Below are 27,942 nucleotides of genomic sequence, written 5' to 3' on the forward strand. Positions count from 1 at the left end.
GTCTAGATAAGCAAGAGAATTTTAGTAATAGAATTGGAAACGGATACATAGCTAAATTGTAAGAAGGGGGAAAAGGCGTACTGTCATTTAGGGGGAAATTCTGTACGGGGGCGGTTTTTCCTAGGGGAGGATTGGGCCAGAGTTAATTCTTCCTAAGGGGAAATTCTATGTCAGGCCCATCTTTCCGGGGGGGGGGGGGGGGTATTTATCCCGGGCCCGTTTTCCCGGGGGAAAAGTCTATGCGGGGGGGGGGGGGGATTCTAGCTGTAAAATTCAAAATTAATTCTCCATATGAGTGAAACATTCTCGAGCCGGATGTTAAACAATATTCATTCATTCAATCAATCGATTTATTTTATATACCAATCAATAGCATTGTTTCATCTTATCAAAAGTGTCTAAGTATGATGTACATGTGTATTAATTCCAATGGACCAAATCATGTTTACTGAAAAAGTAAATTCTATGATTTTAAGATCCGTGACAATGGGTTTATCGACCAAGAGTCTCATTATAGTATTCACTCAGGTGCTTCTACACTGGAAAAGGCACGTTTCGTCCCGTGAAGATCCGGTTAGATTGTCGTTAGGGGCAACTATATGGGGTGGTCCTTTGGATGAGACCGCAAAACCGAGGTCCCGTGTCACAGCAGGTGTGGCACGTTAAAGATCCCTCCCAGCTCAAAGGCCGTAAAGCGTCAAGCATTGGCTTAAATTTTGCAGCCCTTCACCGACAATGGTGACGTCTCAATACGAGTGAAAAATTCTTGAGAGGGACGTTAAACAATAAACATTAATCAATCAATGTACTGTGCAGTGCCTCTTTTATTTTTAGATTCATCAGATCTACTCTTCATTACTAACAGACAAATTATATTGTAGCGGACAGTCTAAACTCAGAGAGAACTCGCGCTAAGCTTCGGGACGAGCTTCCATGTAGCGGTCGGTATAGAGGAAACTTATACTGACAACTCAACTGTACGACAAACAGGATGATTTTAGCTTCACCATCGTCAACTTCCCATATTCATGTAGCAATATTCCATCATCACCTGCTTGTGGTGTTTATATCTCTCAACTGATTCGATACGGAAGAGCTTGTTCTGCGTATGGTCAGTTTTTAAATCGAGGCAAGCTACTGACAAACAAGTTGATAGTACAGGGGTTTCAACAGTCTCGATTGAAGTCAGCATTTCGCAAATTCTATGGTCGTTATAATGATCTAGTTTGTCAATACAACCTATCATTGGATCAAATGTCCTGCATGTTTCACACCGATTGTTAGGCCGTTCTTGGCACACTGATTTTGACTACTGATTACGCCGTTTCCCTGATCAGGATATAGGGATCACGGCGGGTGTGACCGGTCGACAGGGGATGCTTACTCCTCCTAAGCACCTGATCCCACCTCTGGTGTGTCCAAGGGTCCGTGTTTGCCCAGATATCTATTTTGTATTGCATATAGGAGTTATGAGATTCATCGCTGTTCGTTATCTTCACCTTTCATACTGCCTCGCTAGTGAGCTAGCTTTTATAGAAATGTGGTAGAGTATCTCTCTTGATCATGCGAGTTAAGCAACGGCGGGCGTGATCAGCCCTTGCATGGGTGACCGCTACACGTTACAAAATGTTTTGTGTACAGTTCCGGTAGTATAGAGACACAAAATAAGCAACAGGACAAATTTGACATTTTATTGACTTCATGTAATAATAGGGACCCTCACCATGGTCGTTTTAAGACATACTTTCTAAACATGGAATAAATAACATGAAATAACAAATACTTCCTAGAAAAGGTCAACTTCATCAACCATTCTACGCCGTCCAATAAATTACGAGTAATAAATCTAACAGAAAAGTTGCAAATACGTAATGAAATAAAATAACATGCACGACAAAAAGTCAACATAACTATATATTGCGTTGCTCAAAATTCATAAGGCACCAATTCCATTCCACAGAATAAGCGTGTCAAACACAAATCGTGCAGACATAATATGGCCGTATACCGGAAGTAGTTTCTGACACTCACAATAAATTCGTTTAACAATAACAATTTAACATAACTTCGAATTCAACGTGAAAGTGGGGTCAATTATTTTGAGACAAACCAAAGTAGCATAAGAATCAACACATTTTGAACCTACGCAAAAACAATCTGTCATTCTGCGAACATTTGTTGATCTTCCTCAACTATTTCATCCTGGCCCCCCTCCTCCTGTTCATCTGAGACATGGTCTTCATTATCAACTCCTGAAAAATTCAGAAGATAGAGAGCTCGGATATTCTCCATATTGCCCTCTGTTGAATCTTCCACATCTCCGGACTCTTCGTCTTCTCCGGTACCTATATTCACCGCAGGAAGAAGACTAGACAGATCGGCCGGCTGGAGTACCCCTACGTTTCTGCGTCTGTCCCGTCCATAATGTGGTTTGTCTAATTCTTCCTCATGGAGCATCTCCCGGAGGGTCTTGCCTTTGGCCATGGCGTCTTTCCGTCGTGCTCGAATTTCTCCTAATTTCAGTAACACATCATCTTTAATAAAACAGAAAGCAGAGATGAACATTTTGATAAACATGACATGGTCTTGAATTCACAATTATTACACTATTTATGTTATCCGTAATAAATAACATATCATGTGAAATATTTGTCATTATTTGATATTTCTATCAGCAACACTGATCTTTAACATATGATCTACAAACATTAAGACTTGACAATTCACACTTGTTCAAACGTTTCACGAAGGTTCTTAATTTGTTCAGTTACACATTCAAATTCAGTACTCAACTTATCATTGTATATTAATACGTGAAATGTAAAAACAAATGCGGTGCTAAACGTTACTACACTGTATTTGCTATGTTAGCTTTCAAGTACAATTAAAGTGTCTTTGAGATGAAGAATTAACTGAAAACAAATTAACTGATATACAATAATAAGCTGAACAATGCAGATATCACCGTTTTGAATATATGTAAGCGGTCAAGCACAATAAAACGCAGCATATTGTACATTTTGCTTTAAATCAAATCAGCATCCAATCACTATTTTCTGTATATGCTACATGTATATATATTCTGCATTGTTTCCTAAAAGCTAAATAATAAATTAGAAAACAAATAAAAACGTTGCTAGTATTGTTCCGGTTAGAGGTCAAATAAAACAGAATTAAAGATTAGACAAACACACAGGGAATCCGGAAGTCTGCTGCACTATGACGTGCGCCTGCGTACTCACGTGTCATGATCAACAGGGTTTGAATTGCGCGCGTGCCTGGCGGCTTGTTGCGCCTGCGCAGCAATTCGAGCTCTTAAAGTATTTAAGTCAACTGAAATACAACCAATGAGATATCGCTGAATTTTTGTTGGATGGTAAAGTTATGTGTTAATTACTGCTCCTAGAAATAATTAGAATCATGAAAAATCTATATCATACTATGGGTACTTAGATTAATTCGTTTAACAGAATATGTACACTAATAGTATTATTGTGCAAAGAAATGCACTTGTATGTTAAAGGAATATGGGTTTTTTTCTATGCTGAAATATATCTAAATGTACACTGCTCTAACATGAGGCATTACAATAGATTAGTGAGAAAATAAACTGATAGCAGTAATTACATGCAAATGAGGCATCAAACTCATTCAAAGTTCGAATATATAAATATTCAAATGTTATGAGTACAATAGTAGAAAAATAACTGAAGGTATAATGTTCAAACAGAATAATCATAAATGTAAAGAGCTTGTACAGAAATAGTAGCATTTCACCAAAGGTTTTACATTGCTAAAAAAGTGTGTGGTTTCATACTTATTCCATCTGAAATAGAAATAACAGATCCGTGGATAGTTTTAGCTCTACATATGTGATCACAACATTAATATTCCCCCTTTCCACTCCACGTAGTATTCTGTGCTCAAAATTGAGTGTTAAAAATATTACAATACCTTCAGCTACAATTGCAATCAGACAGTATTCCATTACTTATCTATTATGCTTTTTCACTATAATTCAAGCATTTTCTATCACAAAAAGTAAATTGTGAAGCTTTAACAACATTATTAAAGCGACTTGTAGTATTTTGCGCTTTGTCATTACACCAGTTACAAATAAAAACATGATTTGAGCAATTCATCTGACAGCATAAACTTCAAACAAGATTACATCGGTTTCTCCATTATGATAATGCTAGCACTAAGTTTAGAAATTATGATGATTATAACACTGACATATCAATGAATACGCTTTTTAAATCAACTAAAAGAAAATCTTATTTCGCATCCAATTCAGTTAACCAATACCGGAAAGTAGGTATATGAAAAATGTCCTAGCCCCGATCAAACATACATTTTAATTCACCAATCCTACCTCTTTTCTCCTCCCGTTGCTGGACCAGAGTATCGGTGTCCACTTTCTCGCCACAAACTTCACAGACTTTCTCCGGAAGATTCTGGGTTTCTTTCGGTGTGTTCCATTCCCCTAGAAAGGATGGCTCTCTGCAGAATTTACACAGCATAAGTCTTTCCACCAAAACACCTAAGAAGAAAACCCGCTATATGTAAAGCTTGTATAGGTGTATTAGCATCACAACTACCAATACAACATAATTCCATTATCCAACGAATATTTTACTTCAAGTACTTAGCGAACACTTGGATACCTTTAAAAGCCTTGATAATTTCCTCGAAATCTTGGAGCAAAGGGAGAAGAATCGTCCACATAGCTGCCGGTCGGGTGGGGTAATACAATGGATCTGGACTGTCATCTCTGAGTTCATACCTTATACTCGCACCTCTTCCCTGTGGTCCTATTCGGTAGCTGATCATGAGGAGAGCATCAATCTTATTGTGCCTAGCAATGATTCCGTTACCCCAGTGTTCCTTAAAGGTGAGATTATGCTTCTCCATCTTCTGTGCCCCGACACATAGGAGTTCAAACAAGCCCGGTGGCATATATTTTGGGAATTTCAGTAAGGCAGCTACTCGTTCCCTGTCGCTGTGTTCCTTCCACGATGAAACTATTTCTTCGGGCTCTTCAGTTTTTCGGATCCACGGAATTAATATTTTGGAAACGTTATCTAAGTTTTCAGTTTCTGGACTGAGGTTGTATGTCATTTCCTTGGCTTTCTTTGCAGCTGGATAACCAATTTTGAACCCGCGAAGAAGAATATCCAATACAAAGTTGAACTGTTCTTTCATATCAGGAGGTATTAGATACCCCACCATAGCACGCATAAAGTCTCTGTCCATGACTCCGTACTGAAGAACTTCCTTTTTGTTTCTTTCAAATCGTGTTTGCGAAAATCCCATCTGTTTGTAGGTGTCGTCAATGGCAAAATCGACTTTCTCTTCAAAGTCATGGCGGTAGATGTTACGAAGTAACTCGAAAAGCCACCCTGGGCGGATGAACACAAAGTCACAAAGAACAGGCGACGATGAGAACCAAAGTACCTTTCCTGTTACGTGAAGGTATTGCGTAATGTCTTTAATTTGTTTCTTCATTCCAAATTTAGTTGTGACTTCTTCAACGTAATCCTCCCACGGCAATATGGGAACCACCATAGAATTTGACTTCTCGTCTAAGTAATTCTCTACATCAGCCCAAAACGTCTTTACCTTGTGTAAAACAAGCGGTAAATTATACTCGGGTGTCGGTGGAAATTGATTTTCGTCTTTTGCTATCAGTTCGATGCTTTTTCGAAGCTGATCAAACCCTGTAAACTCTGATGATGACGTAGCAATAACGTCCGATTGTACTGTGAAAGTGTCTGTGAAGATGAGTAGCTTTCGGTAAGAAAACATCCTTTCGGTGAGAGTAGGCGAGATCTCTGATTTCTGGGATATGTGATTGATTCTTTCATTCAGAATACTTTCGTGGTAATTCTTGAATTCCGTCATTTGTCTTTTTACTTCGGCTTTAACTTCCTTGATTTTTTCTTTGGACATTTTGTCGCATTGAGTTCCAACCAACACAACTTTTAGACTGTTGGATTTGGCGATCATCCAGTCCAGCCAGCAACCAATCATCTCGTTGAATTTATCCGAAGTAAATTCTTTCATGTTGAATGTTAGTAGAGCAACAGAAGGTTGTTCGAAAAACAGATAGTGTGGAAACTGATAATAAGGATGTCCACAGAAATCCCACAAACAAAGCTGAAGTGGGCGGACTTCTTTCTGCATCTTCCCAGATTCCTCACTTTTAACTTTCATTTCACAGTCATACACTAAATCGTAAAGATCAATTCCAGCGACACTTTCATTCAAATCTTCTGCTAACCTTGCCTGGTTGTCCACCATCGACTGAATAAGACTTGATTTTCCACTTTTGTGCGATCCAATTACTAAAATCTTCATTCCACGATACACAGGTGTGTTGAGTCGAGCTTCCTGAATATAGGCCAATATAGCGTTTTGTCCTGTAATTTCTGCAGGTGGAAAGACCAATGGATTGTCATCCACAATCAACTCCTGACTTGGATTTCTTTCCAATTCTTTCATTGCATTCATATTGAGAATTTTTATTTGATTACTACTAAGATCCAATTTTTCGGTCATTCTTAGTAGATGTCCTGGAAATACTGTTATTTGATTGTCCGAGAGATCAACTTCAGAAACCCAGTGTCGATTGTGCAATTTAATATTGAAGGCTGGAATCTTCGTAATTTTATTTCGACTAGCATTTAGAGTCTCTAAACTGGGAAGAAGTAAAACGTCTGTTGGAAGAACAGATAGTCTGTTATCTGATATGTCCAAATCTTTCAGCTGCTTCATTTGACGTATTTCGACCCCAATGTCCTTCACAAGATTATTTTTGCACCGTAAAATTTCCAGTCGTTTCAAGTGACAAACTTCTTTAAACACTGAAGTTAATTTATTATTGTCCACCACTAGTATTTGAATTTTCCTAAGTTTCTCCAAGCCATTCAAATTGTCAATACTGTTTTCACTAAGATCAAGCCTTGATAATGATTTCAATTTCTTAAGAGCTGGTGGAACTTTCGTGAATTTGTTTGTGTTCAAATTCAGTTCCACTAGACTTTCTAACCTTTTCATTGATTCCGGTAAACTTCCATCGGAGAGCTGATTATTACTCAAATCAAGTTTTTCAAGCACCACTAAACGATCTACCAGTTGCTCTGGAATTTCTTTCAAGCGCAACCCTGGCACCATAAGTCTTTTAATCGTCTCTGCTATTTTCTGCACATTTTCAATTGTATCATTCCTCAGATCAAGAAGACGAACCGATACCAACTTTTCGGGTGATTTTGTTGGAAGACGCTGAGGATGCAAGTGGCGAGCACCTTGGTATCCTAGATGTGCCATCAGTGGAGGAGCGCGAGTTTGCGAGATTTTGACACGGCGTGGTCTCTTTTGAGTTGTATGTGATGCCGTCTGCAGCGGCTGTTGTTTACGCCTGTTCATCTTGATGCCGAATGGAAACACTCGGCAACCTTTGGCAGCTTCTCCAAGAAGTTATTATCTTCGTTTGAATATTTCTAAATTGACTTACATCCTGTAATTATAAATGACACATTTGTTCTTCATACGTCCAAGTAATATTTGATTATCATAAAATAGACGACACTAGTTCACTTCCTACATGGATCTTCACAGGTAAAAAGCAGATTCTGAAGAACTTAGAGATTCCGAGTAAACTTGTGGATTCTCTAGTCTCCGTGTCTGGTCGAAATGGTGATTCTAACATACGTTATTTTGTATATCGCTGACCATACTAATGTGTTTTCTGTGTTTAAGCTTCTTATCGGGTGAAATGCGCAAACAAGGACACTTTAAATATGAAAGTGTATAGTCTACTCAGTCATCTCCGCTTTTAAAGATCTCCCTCAGTACATTTAAAATATTGCTTTGTCTGTCGTTCTTGAATAATTGCACCTAGAGCAATTAATGAGGTTTCCCACAAAACGCAATGTTTGGGATTAAATTGTTTTAAGGGGGCTATCAATTTAATAGATATGACAACACAAAAATCATGAAGGACAATCATGGTAATTGTCCAGTCGTGTGTTGCAGTACATTAAATGCAAGGAAAGAAATATTTTGATATGAAGATCAAGATGTTAAATTCACTTATGAAATAATTTGCTGACTGATGGAAATATCGGATAAATTCGAAATGTTGATTATTCATACAGTCAATATTTCTCAAAGGAAACACATGGGTATATTGTTGATAAATTCATTTAAAAGCTGCGTTGAAGCGATCTAAATAGTGGTATATGTATATAAGGACCAGGTACGAGAATTAACAATTTCATGCTTCTCTGAACTCACGTAATTATTGTATTTGTAATTTATTATCAAGTAGCAAAACTTGCATGGATTTCAGCGGATAAACGACAGTGCTTTTAGTTGAATTCAATGGTCTGTAGAAAAGGAATTGTTTGCTTGTCTGTCTGACATATTCCAGGGTATATTTTGTTGATCCACAAATAATTCAAATTTTAATTTCGTCATGTGTGCATTTTCAGGTTGTCATATGCGAATCGAATTCAGACTTGATTCCGTTATTGAAGATTCCTTGAACATTACAGTGAGTAGACCTCCGAGTCACAATCATTGAGGAATGATCACGAATTGCACACACGTCTATACAAAATAGTAATATGCTTTGAAAATTAGCAAAAATTGTTTTCTGTGTATTGATTCTGCACTTCACAAGTTAAAACAGTTAGAAAATTGGCTTTCATTAATATTCTCAATTTCGAACAAAGTGCTTAATGATAATGCCACGCACGGGTTTCTGATTTCACAAAGAAGCAATCTTCCATTTGACGAGTCATTCAAAATGGACATTGAGAAAACACAATCGGTAACCTTAGTGAAGTTGACTTTGTTTTACCGTGAAAGATTTCATCATAATGGAAACTTATCGGTTATTGATATTCTTTTCCCGATTCCATGGAAAAAGGTTGCAGGTCAATTATGCTTCATTAACAATACATGCAATGAAAGATTTATGGAAATTCAAACAAAGAGACAACTGATAAACACAGATGTATATTTGTATGAATTTTTAACGCTAACAATAAGCATCTCTTACAGAGAAATAAAAAAAATTTGAAGCTTACTTGAAAACGAGATTTCGTTTCCATACCAAAGAGACACACTAACTCCTTATCGGATCCAAAAAGATTAGGGATAAAGTTAATTCAACTCAAACATCTCCCATCACTAAATCCACAATGGATAACCAACAAGGCTACCACAGAAGAAGTAAAAGCTGAAGAAAAACAGTCGATTATCCGTAAATCTCGTCTTCAATCCAATATATATAACCTTATACCTTTTACAAACATGGCTCCAAGACACGATCTTAGTTTAAATGCAGTTAGATTGTCAAAGGAGGTGTCGTGAAAACATTGCTTTCAAGTCAAGTCAATTGGGAAACTCTCGGGATTGTTGGAGCCGTTAATTAACCAAGTATTTTAAGCCATTTAAAGCCTTTCATTAGATTTGTGTGGAACGGTAGAATGGTGTTTATTTCATTACATGTTGCAGTTTACCAATTACTAAATTTAAAATTCTGAAATGAATTTCTTCCCGATTCACTTGTTTTAATTTGCCTTGGCTAGAACAAATACCCCATTCAGCAATCGATAAGTAATATTTTGGTACAGACTCGGGAACAAAGACGGAGAACCAATATTATGATTTAGGATATCGATAAGTAATATATAGGAATACCTTTCGATGTAATGAGACTTTTGTGCTAAGTCGTTGACTGGATACACGAATTAGAGACAGTTATTTACCATTAATGTTACTATGTTGTGCTGTCTATTTCTCCTTTATGCTGGTAACAATTTAAAACAAACATGGTGGTTTGTCCTTCATTTTTAAAAATATTAAGAAATATTAAGTCATAAAAGAAACAACTATATTAACGGAATTTCGTCATTGAAATAGACATATAATACGAACTTCATTTTTGGTCTTTCAGTTTCTTCAAGGTTTATACGTTCTTAGATATATATGTATGTGGTTTTGATTCATCATGGTCCTCTAATGAAAATAATCATAAAATTTGTAGTAAAAGTCTTACTTATTACAGGGCTGTAGACGAAATGATGCTTGATAATATCTTCTTTAAAAAAAAAAACAACAAAAAAAAAAAAAAAAAAAAAAAACCACACAAAAAACAACAACAAACAAACAAAAAACAAATAAAAAAAAACAAAAAAAAAAACTACTCACCATTTTTACTTCTGACTCAATCCACTATTTGAAATGTCCAAAATAGATTAAATACTGCTCAATTCTAACACCCATGAGAAAAAACTAACATTCAACATTACAGCATGGTGCGATACACGCTTTTAAATATCTTTTCATGCGCGTTTTATATTTAAAGACAGTCTGATATATTCTATAATCCCAAAGAAATTATAAAGGTATCCTTCCGAAGCTTTCACATGAGCAAACTTTTTGATGACCATGAATAACGTCGCTACGTGGGATCGGAGAAATGTTTGAAACTCACTTTCAGCCAATAAGAATCGAAGCAGTATCTCCATTCTCAACCAACAGCGGGTGGTAGACGGCGAATATTTGTTCGTTTCTGTGTGTTTATGACAAACATTCTTTAATCAAAGTGCCAAAAAGATTCCCTTTTGCGTCCTCTGGTATTTGTAAAAAGGGATTTAAAACATGCTAATTCAAATAATTGCAGTTCAAACAAATGAGGACAGTTTTTCCTTTCATTCTCTCCTGCGTGTACAGAAGTGCTCTACTTTGGGTTAGTTTGCTCAAGATACAATTGAAGCTCACATTAAACACATAAATCTAAATACATCATTACAACATATCAATTCAAAGGTTTAAATTTCGTAAGAAATCGTAAAGGATATACATGATATCGATGAATGAATTCAACAAATTAAATCATAGGAAATGGAGTGCATCCCAATCGTCACTGTTTGAAAATCACCATATTGGTCCTTACTCGTCCTTATTGAACTTTGATAGAACTCGCGCTCAGTCAGTGTTTAAAGTCCTTATTGTTTCAACATCAAGTAGAATTTTTGTTTCCAAGATAGCGAAGCTACCAGGTCGTCTATCGCTGTTAGTTATATCGTCGTATTTCAAACAGATCATGCGTTTTGTTTTCAAAGACTCAAATATAACTAAAGGTAAATGCATGCATGCAACTGCAACTTTTAACAGAGCTAATGATGCGATAGGAAAATATTAAGATTTTTGTAAAGCAAATGCTTGGGACTATAAGTGCTTGTTTATTTATCTGATATATCTGAGAAAAAGTTTTTAAAAAAATAAAGTTTAATTTTTTATTGAAATCATGAGAGGTGAATCATTTTACAAGGTTTATACTATTTCATGCGCCTCCATAACTAAAAATGAAACCTTTGCAAAAAATCTGATCAAAAATATTCTTGTCTCCTAACGGGAAATCTATGCGACATGGCATGTTGTTCCCTAGCAGGAGTTTGGTGAGATATCCGAGGCACTTCTTCAAATCTTGGAAACCGCGTTTTATCTTAAAAGTGGATAGAGACAGTCCAGAAATATATTGATTTATGATTATGACAACCAAATACCAAACTTGTCAGATACCTTTGTGAAAATACAAGCCTGGATTTGAAGCATTGTATTGATATGAAAGGTAAATACAACGTGATCTGAACATCATCGAAAACATGCCGAGCAGTTCTGGGTGATTTATAACGGTAGCGAAAGTGGTAATCGGAAGCTTGTTTAGGATTCGCTAACGATTCAAGTATTTTAAAATAAATATATGCTGAGATCTTAAATGTGCATATTTACTTGTAATATAACTCAGATTTATCACCAGTAATTACGTTAGGGTATGTACCGTGGGTCGATATTATAATCCTAGCGATGGACAAACTGAGTTTATACTTCACGTATATTGAAAGGAACCTTTGACGTCTTGGTCGGGCCTCAAAATTGGAGAGCACTGAAAACAGCGATACATTGTCACTATTTTACTACTGACAACGGGATTATGGGGCTCCTTTTACAAAAGGTCCTTTGGATCGACTATACTTTTTACCATTAATTAAATGCTGTACTTTGTGTTTAGCATAAATTTGACGAAATGAAGAAGATGAGTACATGTACATTACGTTTCATAAGTTTTACGTACAAATGCAAACATTTTTGATCAGTTAAAAGTACTGGTAAACAGGACCTGATAGTCCATCAACATCTTACATTACATTATGATACACAAAAAGTATTGCACTTTACAAATACTAGTAGTTGCCACAAAGTTGATTTGCTATTTGAAAAAAAAAAAACCACAATATTTTTAAATTGCAATTAATCTCTAAAGGAATAAAATGTTATGATTACACACATCATTTTTAGAATTCCTGTTTGTTTGCTTTCGACTAGAAGGAAAGACGATGCAGAGACTGTATTGACAATATGTTATCGGCTTTATTGGAAAGCTTTCATGTGTTTATTTCAAAATAAGAATGCCAGGTTCCTGCTAATATTGGTGTTCTGTACAACCAGTCCAAAACGATCTTAATATCCATTTTAATGCACTAACTGACTTCTCTTTTGTTCATTTACTAAGCACGGGCTAAATGGCGATTACGATCGACATCGCCTTTGATGAGATATTGAGAGAAATATGGCACAAATCTAAACCGTAATGTAAACATAAATTTATGTATTTAACACAGCTGAAGTACACAATTACTGTCAAATCTACAATGCACTAAAATATTTACTACTGACATAAATATCAAAAAGGACAAGTGTAGTTTGATCTGAATAATCCGAAATACTGCGACCCGGAATTAAATCGGTCATAATTAATGCACAAATCAAAATACTTATAAATGAAAAATACTACTCCATGAATTTTAATGGATGTCTCTTTGTAAGTTGTGTGATATAGTTTGTGTACATATATCTGTCATTGACCCTATATTCCTTGAGGTGGTAGAACAATGGTATATATAAGAAAAATAGGTTTAGGTAAAAATTGGGATATATACAATAAAAGTTTATGGTTTCCATTAACGATTACAGACTAAACAGTTTTGTGAAAATTTAACATCAGTGAAACTCGGGTCCAGATAGGTGTTAACCATTAAAAACCCGTCATGGTATTGTCCTGTTGCTTAGGGGAAACGTCATAGATCTCTACTAAGGCCCTTTACAGCTCTATACATGTATGTATTCTACCAAGAATCTTTTGTATTTGTCAGTCAACATGCTGAAACAGCGCTATCTTTGGTAATGGCGTTGTAATATTATACGGGATCCATAGTTTTATTATTGCTTCCAGGTGTTAAATATTTTATGAAGAGAATCTTAATGTTCAAATATATTGTTTGATCATACAATGGTTTTTGTTTAAAATGAAGGGTTTACCGAGTAATTGAATATCGGACATGAAGTCCATGAACAAGAAAATGGTGCAGTGCGGAAAATAGTTCTGCGCAGTTATACCACATTCAACGCCATGGCGGGCACATCTATCAGTTACCCACATACTTCTTAAAGCATGACAAATTCATATTGCTTTACATGAAATGTGAACAATTGTTCATATAATGTATGTGAGGCTAAAACTCTAAGATTGAAACAAGGTAGATTGTTTCATCATGTTCAATACCCCAGGGTCATGATTTAGGGTCTGTGTAGATCCCAGAAAGGGGGACGAGGGGAGCTGTAAACCGAAACTAAAATCACAATCATTATGAATCTTATCTTTCTGCATTAAACACCAATTTCATTTTAACAACACTGTACTTATTTAAAGAATTTTCTTGACATCTGAAAGTACATGTATCATTCAAAGCAACATGTCAATTAAGAATACATTTGTTTTGCGACACGTGGATCAGCGGTCAAGTTAGTAAGTACTTTGTTGCTTTACAACACCTTTGTATATCTATCTATCTATCTTATATATATAAAGAAACAATTTAGTCAGAATAACGACGCACTAATTAATTCTATAATCTTGTAATCAAATTTGGTGTCCTTACAAAATATTTCAAAAGATGTGAAAACGAATATAGAAGATGAATTTCATAAGGTACCATAAAAGAAATTATACATGCAATATGTCAATAATTTCCATGAGTTTCCAGGGGAATTAAGATTTTTAAAAAAAATTTTTTTGTCGAATGGAAATGTTTACGTGTAACATAAGTAAGAAATGAAAATATAATGCAGTGTACTTATGCAATTTTCCGTAGGATACATGTTCATATAATTTATTACGCCATACTATTTTAGATTTATTGTTTATCAAGGATTTCTCGTACGAAATTTCTCTTATTTGTTCTCCAAAATAACTGAAGTCATGTATTTCTGTGAATGATGACAGAGGGGAAAACTAAATTGTTCTCTACAGTTTTCTGCAAAGTTATACGAGGAACACTTTCAAATGTCTTGCCAATAGATTCATTTTCGTATTTTCTGCGCGCCCTCTAAAAGGTTTCTTCAACATTTCATGAAGATTAATCAATTCTTTTTCAACGACACTGGGACGAGTCGAGTTCCAAATAATCTCCCTTTTTTGTCCACGAAACTGCTCTACCACTTGTTTACCTTCAACTTGGAGAAGACATCAAAGAGAAATCTACATGCACGTGTACACTGTTTTCTTGAGATAGAGACCACAGGCACTCGACGTTTTAAATATCTATAATTAAAAAAATTGTCCTCCTGTAAACATAATATTCAATTATATTTACAGGAAGACAATTTTTATTATTATAGATATTTAAAACGTCGAGTGCCTGTGATAGATACATGTACTCATTTAATATAACTTTACACGATTTACGTTGCTGATGTGATTATTTGATTCATTGTTGATTATTCACACAAGTCGGTTTACAAATAATGTATTCAATCGGAAATTTGTGAATGCATTGAGAATCAAATTTCTATATATGGATTAGGAGGAACTTCCTTAGCTTTAAAATTTTCCTGGTAAAAAAAATTCCCAGCATTATCTCCATTTTTGTTTTATCCGACACAAACGAAATTGCATCTAATTTCATTCAAAATTATTATCAACTACATGTACAAGATCACGTGATCAATATCTTTAGAAAACAAAACAATCCCTTGCTTCAAGAATTTTCAAAATACGTGTACATGTTCATGTGTACATGTATATGCATTCTCTAAGTAAAACCAAGGAATTAGGTATGTACATATCTTCTAAGGAAACTGTTGATATCGTAACAATTCACTTATTTCAGACCAGTGAATGAACTTAGTAAATATTTTGCTTTTCATACTTTCAAAGATTTTTTTTTTTTATTTCACAAAGTGGCAAAGGCTTGGATCACGAAAAAGGTTACCTCGTATTCTAATGAGGAAAACACATCTTTGATTAAAGGTATTTCTCTATAACGTTTTTGTCATAAAGTGATTTTTTTTTTCTATCACCTAATTACGGTAATAATTTTATTGCAGAATACACCCACATGGGTCAAGCAAACAAAAAGAACAGATTAGGAACAATAACCACATACATCTTACCAGTAAGGGAGAAATACGTGTGTAACACACTAGAGAACCAGTACGTGTGTAACACACTAGAGAACCAGTAAGGGAGAAATACGTGTGTAACACACTAGAGAACCAGTAAGGGAGAAATACGTGTGTAACACACTAGAGAACCAGTAAGGGAGAAATACGTGTGTAACACACTAGAGAACCAGTAAGGGAGACATACGTGTGTAACACACTAGAGAACCAGTAAGAGAGAAATACGTGTGTAACACACTAGAGAACCAGTAAGAGAGAAATACGTGTGTAACACACTAGAGAACCAGTAAGAGAGACATACGTGTGTAACACACTAGAGAACCAGTAAGGGAGACATACGTGTGTAACACACTAGAGAACCAGTAAGGGAGAAATACGTGTGTAACACACTAGAGAACCAATAAGGGAGAAATACGTGTGTAACACACTAGAGAACCAGTAAGAGAGACATACGTGTGTAACACACTAGAGAACCAGTAAGGGAGAAATACGTGTGTAACACACTAGAGAACCAGTAAGGGAGACATACGTGTGTAACACACTAGAGAACCAGTAAGAGAGAAATACGTGTGTAACACACTAGAGAACCAGTAAGAGAGAAATACGTGTGTAACACACTAGAGAACCAGTAAGAGAGAAATACGTGTGTAACACACTAGAGAACCAGTAAGGGAGACATACGTGTGTAACACACTAGAGAACCAGTAAGGAAGACATACGTGTGTAACACACTAGAGAACCAGTAAGGAAGACATACGTGTGTAACACACTAGAGAACCAGTAAGGAAGACATACGTGTGTAACACACTAGAGAACCAGTAAGGGAGACATACGTGTGTAACACACTAGAGAACCAGTAAGGGAGACATACGTGTTTAACACACTAGAGAACCAGTAAGGGAGAAATACGTGTGTAACACACTAGAGAACCAGTAAGGGAGAAATACGTGTGTAACACACTAGAGAACCAGTAAGGGAGACATACGTGTGTAACACACTAGAGAACCAGTAAGGGAGAAATACGTGTGTAACACACTAGAGAACCAGTAAGAGAGAAATACGTGTGTAACACACTAGAGAACCAGTAAGGGAGAAATACGTGTGTAACACACTAGAGAACCAGTAAGAGAGAAATACGTGTGTAACACACTAGAGAACCAGTAAGGGAGAAATACGTGTGTAACACACTAGAGAACCAGTAAGGGAGAAATACGTGTGTAACACACTAGAGAACCAGTAAGGGAGAAATACGTGTGTAACACACTAGAGAAATTTGATAAGGATGAAAAGTGGAGGATATGTGCAACAATATTTTGAAATTGAAAACTTTCAAATTTACTTTATTTGTTCAAAAATGCAGTTTTAGTAGAAGGTAATCTGAACAACCCCTGAACTCGAACCGCGCTCAACAGACGACACTTTTACCGACTGAGCTACCCACCTATTGCTGATATCTACATGTATATTGTCATTCATGTTTTAAAAGGAAGTCAACCATTAGGACGGGGTAGTATACCTCCTTAGAGAAGACTATGTATAAACTAAAGACATTTTGCCTGGAAGTGTGCTCTAACGTACCGCAAGACGACGAATGTTGCGTACAGACGCATGCCTATTGTAAGAGGAACATTTTGAATACGTCACATATTTGAGTTTTGTTTGTTTTAAGTAGTTTCTAATGTGTCTTAATTAAAAATCATTAGACTCAGTCCTTGCTTTTCTGTGGAGCATGCATTTGAATCGCCTCACACATAACATTTCAGCACTTCAGGACAAAATGAGATGATCAATGCAATGAAATCAACACACTGAGACCTCTGTAGTGTCATGGTGTTGTCAGCCAAACTTTCCGATAGCCAGGCCAGCGCTTTCTGATACTCCCCTTACAAATTGTTACCCCCGTCTTCCCTAGTCATGGGTTTGTGAGGAGAGTACTGTAACATGTATAGAAACATTCGGGTAACGGAAATGGTAGATCCCAAGTTTTCAGTTTTGATTCTAAATATCCATGTATCAAACACACTAGCTTCGGAACTGTAGCTCTCTGAAAAAAATATTGGGACAGATCAGGGACCTTATAAAAATGGCGCACATAAAGATGCGCACGGTTGAGGCCTTATATCTCTATATTCTTGCATTGTCGTCTCATAAATTTCATATCCAAAAATTCCTAGCATATTTTCCTACTATAATATTTGTGTCCAAACATACCTTTGAAATATTCATTAAAGCCCCATACAACCCAAAAATTCACAGCTTTTAATGATTTCGTTCATTGACGAAACCATGTTAGGTAGCCAGTTACATGTAATTCGAATCCCGGTTCATCTCCATACTTTACACAATGACGTCTAGATGTGAACTAATATCCCCACAAATATTTTAGTTAAATATCTTAAATGATACCTCATCCCAGTTCGGTTAAATAATAATCATTCAAATAGGCAAATTCATGGTTACGCGGCTTTCATTAGTCTGGCGGGGACCAAACTCGGCTTTTGTAGCATTTTCAATAATCAAGAGCTTATTTTACCTTTAGATAAACTTTTTTTTATTATTTCTATTTAGTATTCGTGTTTATAATAAATGCAAACCGAATACATGAATAGATACCAATAGCAACAGGGTTCGAATTGACTGGCTACCTAACATAGACTACGTCAACAAACGAAATCATTTGAAGCTGCGAGTTTCCGGGTCGTATGAGACGACAATACAAGAATACAACGATATGAGGCCTCAACCGTGCGCAGCTTTTTGTGCGCCGTAAATCGAAGGCTTTCATAAGGGGTGGATCTGTAGCTCTCTGATCTGTCCCAATATTTTTCAGAGAGCTACAGTTCTGCAGCTACAAACACACTTAAACCAGAAAGTTTTCTCACCAACACCCACCTCTAATGCAAAACTTGGATTTTCTTATCAACAGTTACAGAAAACTATACACAACCAAAGTGACATAATATCTATAAAAATGCTGTGGTTAGGAATAAAATAAATATTCATAGCTTTAGCAATATGATATGTATGCAATCAGCGCGTCTCCTTCCACTTAAAAACATAATAAAACAGCATTACATATGTTCAAGTAGTCACAGAAGCTAGTATTTATACCGAGAAATTTATTCACGTGTGTACTCGTGAAAAAAGGTACAGACATTAAACAAAAGACCATCCGGATTCACAATAAGTAGAATAGGAATAATAAGTAGGACATCATGTAGTACAGATTAACAGAACAAATGTGACATATTGTATAGAATAGAATACCCCCCACCTCCTTGGGGCATACAAGTAAAAAGCAACACACATCAGAAGACTTTTATGCCTTTGATATTTTTACAAATTGTAATTATAGCCATTTTCTCATGAACGCGCGCCAGTTCTAAACAATGCGCTTAAGAATTTTGATAAATATGGTTTGTTTATTCTGATATGGTTGATAATTCAAAAATAAGATTAGAATGCAAATATAAGAAATGAATTTCAAAATACGCGAGGGTACGAAATGCGACACTTCATGAAAGGCGACGGTGCGAAGGATCGCAGTTAATATACCCACATGTATTTCCAAACCTGAAATTTCCTAAAGAACGATAGTCTGTTATCTACATGGTAGCGTCAGTGGCCTACCGTCAAAGTCTTGTAACGAAATTACGTACAGTCAGTGTAACGTAATGTAAAATCAGTGTAACGTAATTACGTACAGTCAGTGTAACGTAATGTAAAGTCAGTGCAACGTAATTACGTACAGTCAGTGTAACGTAATGTAAAGTCTGTGTAACGTAATTACGTACAGTCAGTGTAACGTAATGTAAAGTCTGTGTAACGTAATTACGTACAGTCAGTGTAACGTAATGTAAAGTCAGTGTAACGTAATTACGTACAGTCAGTGTAACGTAATGTAAAGTCTGTGTAACGTAATTACGTACAGTCAGTTTAATTAATTAAAGCGAATTTCACACGTTCATCAAGATACAATGTGCGACGTATCTATGAATCTAGTTTTAAGTATTTTAAGCGCTTTTTGGTAATTTGGTATAGAGCGACATTAGTACACGATGATGAAAAAAGTCTTCTAAAGTACCAACTACACAGCAATGAGATCACAAGTATTTCTGAAACAAGACCCCACTTACTTAAAATGGAAGTGACAAAGCTATGTCCAGTTTACAAACACGCTAACCATATGGATGCAAAACAAATGATAATGTTGCATAAAATGGTGCCTTTTCCTAATCCAATTAGATTTTATAAGTATATCTACATACATTGAAATGAACCCGACTTTTCAACATCATGACGTCATTTGATGGTTTGATTAGATATTAAATCTATCCCGATTTAATCATTCAATTGACAGCATTACAAATCGATGGACTATGAAAAACAAAGAGCATCCTGTGTTTGTTTACTGTTATTAATGCAATAAAGGGAGTGTGCGCAAATAGGAAATGCGACCGTGAATGGCATCACATTGAATTAAAAATTTAATTACGTAAATCTTAGTATTTACAATCACGTGACAAAACAATACAAGAAGCATGTGGACAGCATGGGAACAGATAGTATCAGGAGATATTAAAACGCAGTTGTCAATAAAACAATGTACGGTAAATACAGGGACCTGTGACTTTGGACAGTGATACCTGTGGGACGAACTGAAATCATAAATAACCACAGAGGATTTGATATTCAAAATATATGAATAAAGGTGAGCAGGTATTTAAACTCAAATAGCATCCCTCTTACAGGCCAACACTGATCAAGGATCCATATATTTCTTGACTTTGCACTACACAAGATTCTTTTCATATTAATTTGATTGTTGTTCATGTACTTACTACTAGAAAAAATAAAATATTTATCAAAGTGTCCGAATATGACACTTTCCTAAGATTTCTCTTAGGAAAATACCCGTTTCGTGCGTTTTTAAGTCATCATATTATTTTGGCATACTGTAAGACTGTTGTTGAGATATTTTACGGATGTGTAGACTACACCGGCATAATGAGTGACTTCCTTTAGAAACATTGCATGGAAATATGGATATCAACAATATTTGTCTATTCTGTTTTAATTTAATTGACTAACGGAGTAGCCCAGTGGATTAGCGTGTCGACTGCTGAACTGTAGATCACGGGTTCAAGTCCAACAATGTTTTTAAAAAAAATCAGATTACTTGCTGCTAAAACTGCAGTTTTGGACTAAATAAAGTGAAAGTTTTCAACTTCAAATATTGTTGTACATATCCCCTACTTTTCATCCACATCAAATGTCTCTGGTGTAGTATTCCTGCTTAATCAAAATGTGTGTTGTATAACTGTATTTGTTCCCCTTCATATAGTATAACCCTGACTAAAATCAAAACTATCTACATATAGTATAACCCTGACTAAAATCAAAACTATCTACATATAGTATAACCCTGACTAAAATCAAAACTATATACATATAGTATAACCCTGACTAAAATCAAAACTATCTACATATAGTATAACCCTGACTAAAATCAAAACTATCTACATATAGTATAACCCTGACTAAAATCAAAACTATATACATATAGTATAACCCTGACTAAAATCAAAACTATATACATATAGTATAACCCTGACTAAAATCAAAACTATATACATATAGTATAACCCTGACTAAAATCAAAACTATCTACATATAGTATAACCCTGACTAAAATCAAAACTATATACATATTGTATAACCCTGACTAAAATCAAAACTATATACATATAGTATAACCCTGACTAAAATCAAAACTGTATACATAGAGTATAACCCTGACTAAAATCAAAACTATCTACATATAGTATAACCCTGACTAAAATCAAAACTATATACATATAGTATAACCCTGACTAAAATCAAAACTATCTACATATAGTATAACCCTGACTAAAATCAAAACTATATACATATAGTATAACCCTGACTAAAATCAAAACTATCTACATATAGTATAACCCTGACTAAAATCAAAACTATATACATATAGTATAACCCTGACTAAAATCAAAACTATATACATATAGTATAACCCTGACTAAAATCAAAACTATATACATATAATATAACCCTGACTAAAATCAAAACTATCTACATATAGTATAACCCTGACTAAAATCAAAACTATATACATATAGTATAACCCTGACTAAAATCAAAACTATTTACATATAGTATAACCTTGACTAAAATCAAAACTATATACATATAGTATAACCCTGACTAAAATCAAAACTATATACATATAGTATAACCCTGACTAAAATCAAAACTATATGCATATAGTATAACCCTGACTAAAATCAAAACTATATACATATAGTATAACCCTGACTAAAATCAAAACTATATACATGACGATGGTTCATTATCATATAGTATAACCCTGACTAAAATCAAAACTATATGGTTCAATATAATATTTTGACACAATACATTGTAGTGACACCATCTCTATACCGGTACGTATTGGTGTAGAAAATTTGTAATTTTGTAACCCCCTCCTGGCCCTGGGTAATAAACACGGGGATGCTTACATGTTCTTTTCATAAATTAACAGTGGGGCTGTTTGTAGGGTGGATTCCATGAATAGTATTTTCAATTTGGACTCATTCCGTAGTCTAACGCTGGCACCCCCAGCGCCATTGCTCCAAGATTCAGGAGACTACACTGCATGAGGATGATTGAAAACTGAATTCACAAATAACCCGAGAAAACATAGAGGAGGAAAATAGTACCAATTCATTTCCCACAGAACTCAATACAAACCTTTGATCCTCTCATTATTTTACTTCGTATATATCATTTGACACAAAATACCCACCAATATTTGAAAGATTCCAAAAGCCCGGGAAGAGCCGATTAAAAAAACCCAAAATAAACCACAAACTATACAGGATTCCATTGCTTTTATACAGTATGGGTCATATTGTGTACTTCTTTACAACATACAGCATTCCACAGTGAATTAAACTTTCATTTTGAATACAATCTTACTTCGATTTTCTCGATTTCGTATCTAACATGTATGGTATTTCTTTCAATTGAAAATAATTTCATCCTTGATTTCGGCCAATCACGTACATTGTAACAACTTTAAAGTTAGCGTCTCAACTTTAATTGGACCAACAGCCTTCGGTATAAATTAAACATCCAGGTCTTTGGTACTCTCGTCCCTATAACAGTACATTTAACACCACTCAAGAGAGGGCAGCAGGCTATCGCGATAAAGATACAAGAGTTAAGTTTCTTTGTGATGAATGAAAATTCAATTCATTTTTCAACCACTTACATTGTTAGCAAGTGTGAATGACGTGGAAACAAGAATCGAAGCTGATAATAAATCTCCAGGTTTTAAAGCTGTCGCCGCCAGACACCATTAGATATAGTATCGAGATAACCAAATAAGTCGTGATCAAGAACAAAATTTTATCAATAACCGCTCAACGGTACGCTTCTATAGACAGTTAATCCCGAAAGTTGCTCAAACATACTGAATATTTTGACATTTAGAATGTAATCAATTGAAAATGAGATTTTTGTCTTTAAAACTAATACATTCCATTGAAAACAGATTATACATACGCCTTCAGATATATTTTCATACATTTGTCACTTACGACATTCTGTCATTCTTACATACATTCTATGCTTCAGAAACCAAATGATAATAATAATAATAATGTAAAAATCGAAATGGGAATGTTTTAACGTCGTACATACGGAGTGCTAAAAGTGGAATGTAAACATCAGAAGTAAAGGACCTTTCATTTGTGAAAATACGCGGGGGTATAAACTGTGACGCTTCACATCGCATACTTTTCAGGAAGGGTAAAAGTGGGGTACCTATAAAATGCGAAACAAAACGAAACGAAACCTACCGAAACGAACCAGATTGTATAACCGAATTCTTTTAATCATAGTTACTAGTAATTAAAATGATATCTCAGACCCCTGTGAAAGTTACCACCTATAAATAAAATTCGCCTCCCCTTTGATGTAGGCTTCCGGGTTGATTGATACAAGTTTTAAAAGTTGGAAGAGTGAGGTGAATAAGCACAAAGTACATATACGAAGTTGATTAAATTATACCATGTGCAATTAGTTTCGAATCTAGAAATTTCATAACGGAGGGTTACAGTCTCACAAGTCTGGGGAAACACACTGAAGGGGGTGTAGGGTGGGGGGTGTACTGGTGTTGGATTCGCCTTTGAGCAAAAATACTTGTTTCAGTAATTATTGCTAAAATATTTTCCGTTTTGAATTCCCCGTTTTAGCAATACCCTAAATATATAAAGTTATCTTTATATTTAGATATTTTCTAATACTATATATCTTACCGCATTGTATTTGTATAATATGACACTATATAATTTTTCCATTATTGAAAGTATACTGGCACCTCAGCAGTTAGAGATAAAATAAGAGGTTTTAACGTCTTCCTGCTTTCAACTTTCTCAGACACCAGCTTCTTCAAACAATGTTTGATGCTAATCAGTGGACCGCTTAAAAATGTAACAGTCAACCCGAAAGACAAAATCAACAGGGAAACGAATTTCATTTATATTGTGTAACTTTAACAGTAGTTTTGATAATGTAGCCCTCTCCGATTGGGGGGGGGGGGGGGGGGGGGGGGGGGGGTCAGAATAAAAAAAAATCGGATAGGGCTACATTATTGCAGCTACTTTAACAGGAACCTGAGATATCATTTTTTATTATCATGCTTACAAAGTTCGGTTGTACAATCTGTTTCGTTTCGGTAAGTTTCGTTTCGGTAGATTTCGTTTCAGCAAATTTCGTTTCGCATTTTACAGGTACCCGTAAAAGTGTATATAAAATTTTAGTCTTTATCATTTGCAGTTGTTGGGTGACCATCTCGATTTTGTCAGTGTAATTCTGCGTGACGGAAATTTGATTTCGATAACGAAAGATTTTCTGTCAAAAATGCTAAAAGATAGAGTTATATCTTAATTTTCAATTACTCGTGGGGTGCTTAGCCGTTGTCGTTCGGAAGTTCAATAGAAGACTCATTTCCTTTAATTCCGTGACTCTACACAGAAATAACAAGCCCACTTATTCTCCATTCCCAGGATCTACCTTAACCATCGCTTCCTACAGAATAATACAGATATACCATGTATAGACTTGTGCGTGGTTTTCTAGTTGACATGATGTATCTAAGAAACATCGAATTAGCGAAGTAGGTGCCGCTGAAATGGTTCATAAATAGCCTTCTTGCGATCAATAAAACGACTTCAACTTGAAACTATTATATTCCTGTTGGCAGCGAATATAATCATAAACTGAAACCTTACATGAACGATTTTTATTTTATTTCAGTTAATTGGGTAAAGAACATATTTTTAAATGTAAAAATTGCTATGAAATAGCGATGGCTCTGTAATAAAATGACATGGTCATGCCCCAATTTTCTTTTATAAATTGATGTAAATTTTATGTGAACCCCAAATATTGGCGCCATCAATCAAATAAAATTGAAATGCACCCGTTGCATTCCATTTAGAAGCACATGTACAGCGTGGTCTTTTACACAACATCGGTATTCCGAACATCCGCTTCAAGGTACTCTCTCTTTTCACGGAAAAACCGAGTTAAATGAAAATGGATTTTAATAATGATTCTGAACATGAATTTAATTGCCCTCTTTTATCAACTCCAAACTCGTGAAGTCTATATTATAATATGGACCAAATAAATACTTTATTAAGAAAGCCGATTACATCGAAGTATTTGATGACATTATCTATGAAACGTGTACATGTATCTACCGAATGTGTCCCCAATACCAAGCACATCGATGTTTAGACTCCACAAAAAAATGTCCACTACATGGAATTAGAACGTGTCTGTACGACTATGGCTGGTGACATACATTATCAATAATGTATGATACTTACGTGCAGTGTTCAGAAATTAATCTCTATGTACTTGCATTAATTTCAGATGAACAACTTGGACAGAAATTGTAAAATTGAAATACATGTATATACACTCACCATTATTGGCCTCTCATACACCGAGTGATGCTTATATTGGTGTAGGTTGCACCCAAACCAGCGGAATTTTAATCAGATTAAATTATAATTCGCTCTTTCTGTAACATTTTAATAAGATTAAGAAATCAATGCCGGCTGAACACAGACCCTGGTGTCCCAGTAAGGTAACACAGTAGATATGGTCAATTCGAATGTCATCTTGTTTTAGTGAAATCAGTAACATATAATTAACGTAGTTTTCGTCGGAAATTCTTGTACAATTTAAACAACATTGTTTTGAATAAATGAATAACTCTGCTTTTGGCTATCCATTTGATATTCTAAAAGTCAAGGACAGTGCAATTAAGGAGCCATTTAACACATTTATGAGAAATTTCCAAAGGCCCTTCTCTCTCTCTCTCTCTCTCTCTCTCTCTCTCTCTCTCTCTGAGAATAAATACAAAAAAACGGTCACATACACCTCTCTGTTATGTTGATTTGAAGGTTGTCATTTGCTGTTTAGAACCAAGGTACTCGCTTCTATTGACTGTCAAGGGTAAATAAAATAAGTATATGTACTTGCAGACAATGGTCTTCATGTTCGCTTTGTCCTCTTAGGCGTCGAGAGATGAAATTGATTTTAATGAAATTGTATATCAAAGACCCGAATTCCTTTTTTATATACAATTTCCGTACAGCGTGAGAAAAAAGAAGAAGAAAGAATTGGCATATAAAATATGTTATGAATGAAAATACATGGGTGTGTGATTTGGTTTTGCAAATACTTATTGCACCGTGCAATAATCTGTATTAATCTAGCCGTAAAGGGATTAAAAATTTCCTCGGATTATCATATCAGTTTATTTTATGGGATTTTTCGTCTTTCTAGTGATAGAATCTTCAATCACTTTACCATCAAGAATTTGCCGTTTAAATGCCCCCGGCCAATCTATTTCTACTTACATGTTAACGGTTTTTGTTGTGTTTATTGGTTATCAGTCGTATTCTTGCATCAAGTTACTCGTTTCTATTGACAGCCAAAGACTGTGTAAATAAAACAATTATATGCATCGCTTGGAACGTGTGGTCTTCAGATTCGGATTTGGTTTATATATATGTATATGGCGTATATAAATGTTATATTGGGCATCGGGGTTTTGATTAATACGACATGGAAATGATTTTAATTTGCTTCAGTTAACGGTAATTTAAAACTGGACTTCTCTTAGCGTGAGAAAAAATGCAGTATTTTGTCATGAATGAAAAATCTTGGGTGCGTGAATATGCTTTGCCTACCTGTTGCACCGTGCACTAATCCTGGTTATAATAGCTGCAGAGGGATTAAAGATTAACGCGTATAATCAAATCAGCCCTTAATACTACAAATTTTATTGGATTTGTCGTCTTCTTGACAATAAAATCTACAATCACGTTAAACTTAAAACCAATCTCAGTTTATTTAATTAATCTCTGGGCGAAGATTAAATAGCTTTGGCGGGTAAACCTCGTGTGGAACGTAAACATTTCCAGCAATAAGCAGGCTTAATGACTTCAGACTACACAGCAGACTTAATCCAGTTAATTAAAATGGGCACACAATCTACACCTATTTACGTCAGGGTATTCATGTCAAAAAAGGTGACGGTCACGTAGTTTTACAGAGTAACCCTCCCCCCTTTTTTAAAGAAAAAATCTTAAATCGATACAATTCATAACGTCAATCTTTGGACCGGAATAGAAGACGAAAAAATCCTTGTATCCGAAATATTCCAAGTCATGCTAATTATACATAAAAATCCTCTTTAAAATTCTAAAGACATTGACATTTGAAGATTTTCTTCCTTCTAAATGTACATGTATTTCTAAATGGATAATCTATTTCTGTGACAGAAAAAAATAGTATATCAGGAATGTGCCTTGTATAAAAATAATAAGAATATTCCAACAGCATTTTAATAGTAACAATGCTGCCAAAACTATTTATCATAAGATATCTCTATTGTCTTTTCCTTCTTTGGTCTAATACAAATACACGTTAGGCGCTGATAGTATTATTGACAAACTGACTTGACTAACTGAATGTATAGTGAGATATTTACAAAGCCTGTGTATACATGAACATGTCAACAAAACTCGAGCCGTTTTAAGTGCTGAAAAAACAACATCTGGAGACACAATAAAAAGTGATGACAGACTAGAAAAATCTTATGCAACTTACCTGTTTACTTTTGTCTCACGAGAAAAGAAAGTAATTTCCATTTCCACAATGTGACACATCGGCGAAAATATTTTTCTGATTTAAAGTTCTCGACTGTAACTAGGGTTCGCCAACCACACGTGGATTTCAGATAGAACCGAAATATCGCATTGATCAAAGACTTTAAAACTT

The 27,942-nt window shown here is 35.2% G+C and overlaps 1 protein-coding gene across 9 annotated transcripts; it reads right to left on the reverse strand.

Annotated features, from left to right (window-relative positions):
- Positions 1-1,676: 1,676 nt before the first annotated feature.
- LOC125659142 (probable serine/threonine-protein kinase pats1) lies at positions 1,677-27,921 on the reverse strand. 9 transcript variants are annotated; one of them, XM_056149377.1, is made up of 5 exons: positions 27,772-27,921; positions 4,668-7,519; positions 4,376-4,543; positions 3,243-3,333; positions 1,677-2,534 (listed from the first exon to the last, which is right to left on the reverse strand). In XM_056149377.1, exons 2-5 carry the CDS (start codon positions 7,426-7,428, stop codon positions 2,531-2,533), a joined length of 3,024 nt encoding a protein of 1,007 aa, XP_056005352.1. In that variant the 5' UTR covers positions 7,429-7,519; positions 27,772-27,921; the 3' UTR covers positions 1,677-2,530. The 9 variants fall into 9 exon arrangements, with proteins under 9 accessions (XP_056005352.1, XP_056005351.1, XP_048746659.2 ...); XM_056149376.1 differs by lacking the exon at positions 27,772-27,921 and adding an exon at positions 19,674-19,795; XM_048890702.2 differs by lacking the exon at positions 27,772-27,921 and adding an exon at positions 10,222-12,299.
- Positions 27,922-27,942: the final 21 nt, after the last annotated feature.

Source organism: Ostrea edulis, chromosome 9, assembly GCF_947568905.1.
Source record: "Ostrea edulis chromosome 9, xbOstEdul1.1, whole genome shotgun sequence".
Classification (NCBI taxonomy): domain Eukaryota; kingdom Metazoa; phylum Mollusca; class Bivalvia; order Ostreida; family Ostreidae; genus Ostrea; species Ostrea edulis.

What these genes read in the sequence shown, in the direction of transcription:
- LOC125659142 (XM_048890699.2), bottom strand. Translation starts at nt 7,428, where the DNA reads ATGAACAGGCGTAAACAACAGCCGCTGCAGACGGCATCACATACAACT. An exon ending in AATTATCAAGGCTTTTAAAG is followed by an intron (nt 4,544 to 4,667) that starts GTATCCAAGTGT and finishes TTTTCTTCTTAG; the next exon opens with GTGTTTTGGTGGAAAGACTT. An exon ending in GCAACGGGAGGAGAAAAGAG is followed by an intron (nt 2,535 to 4,375) that starts GTAGGATTGGTG and finishes GTTTTATTAAAG; the next exon opens with ATGATGTGTTACTGAAATTA.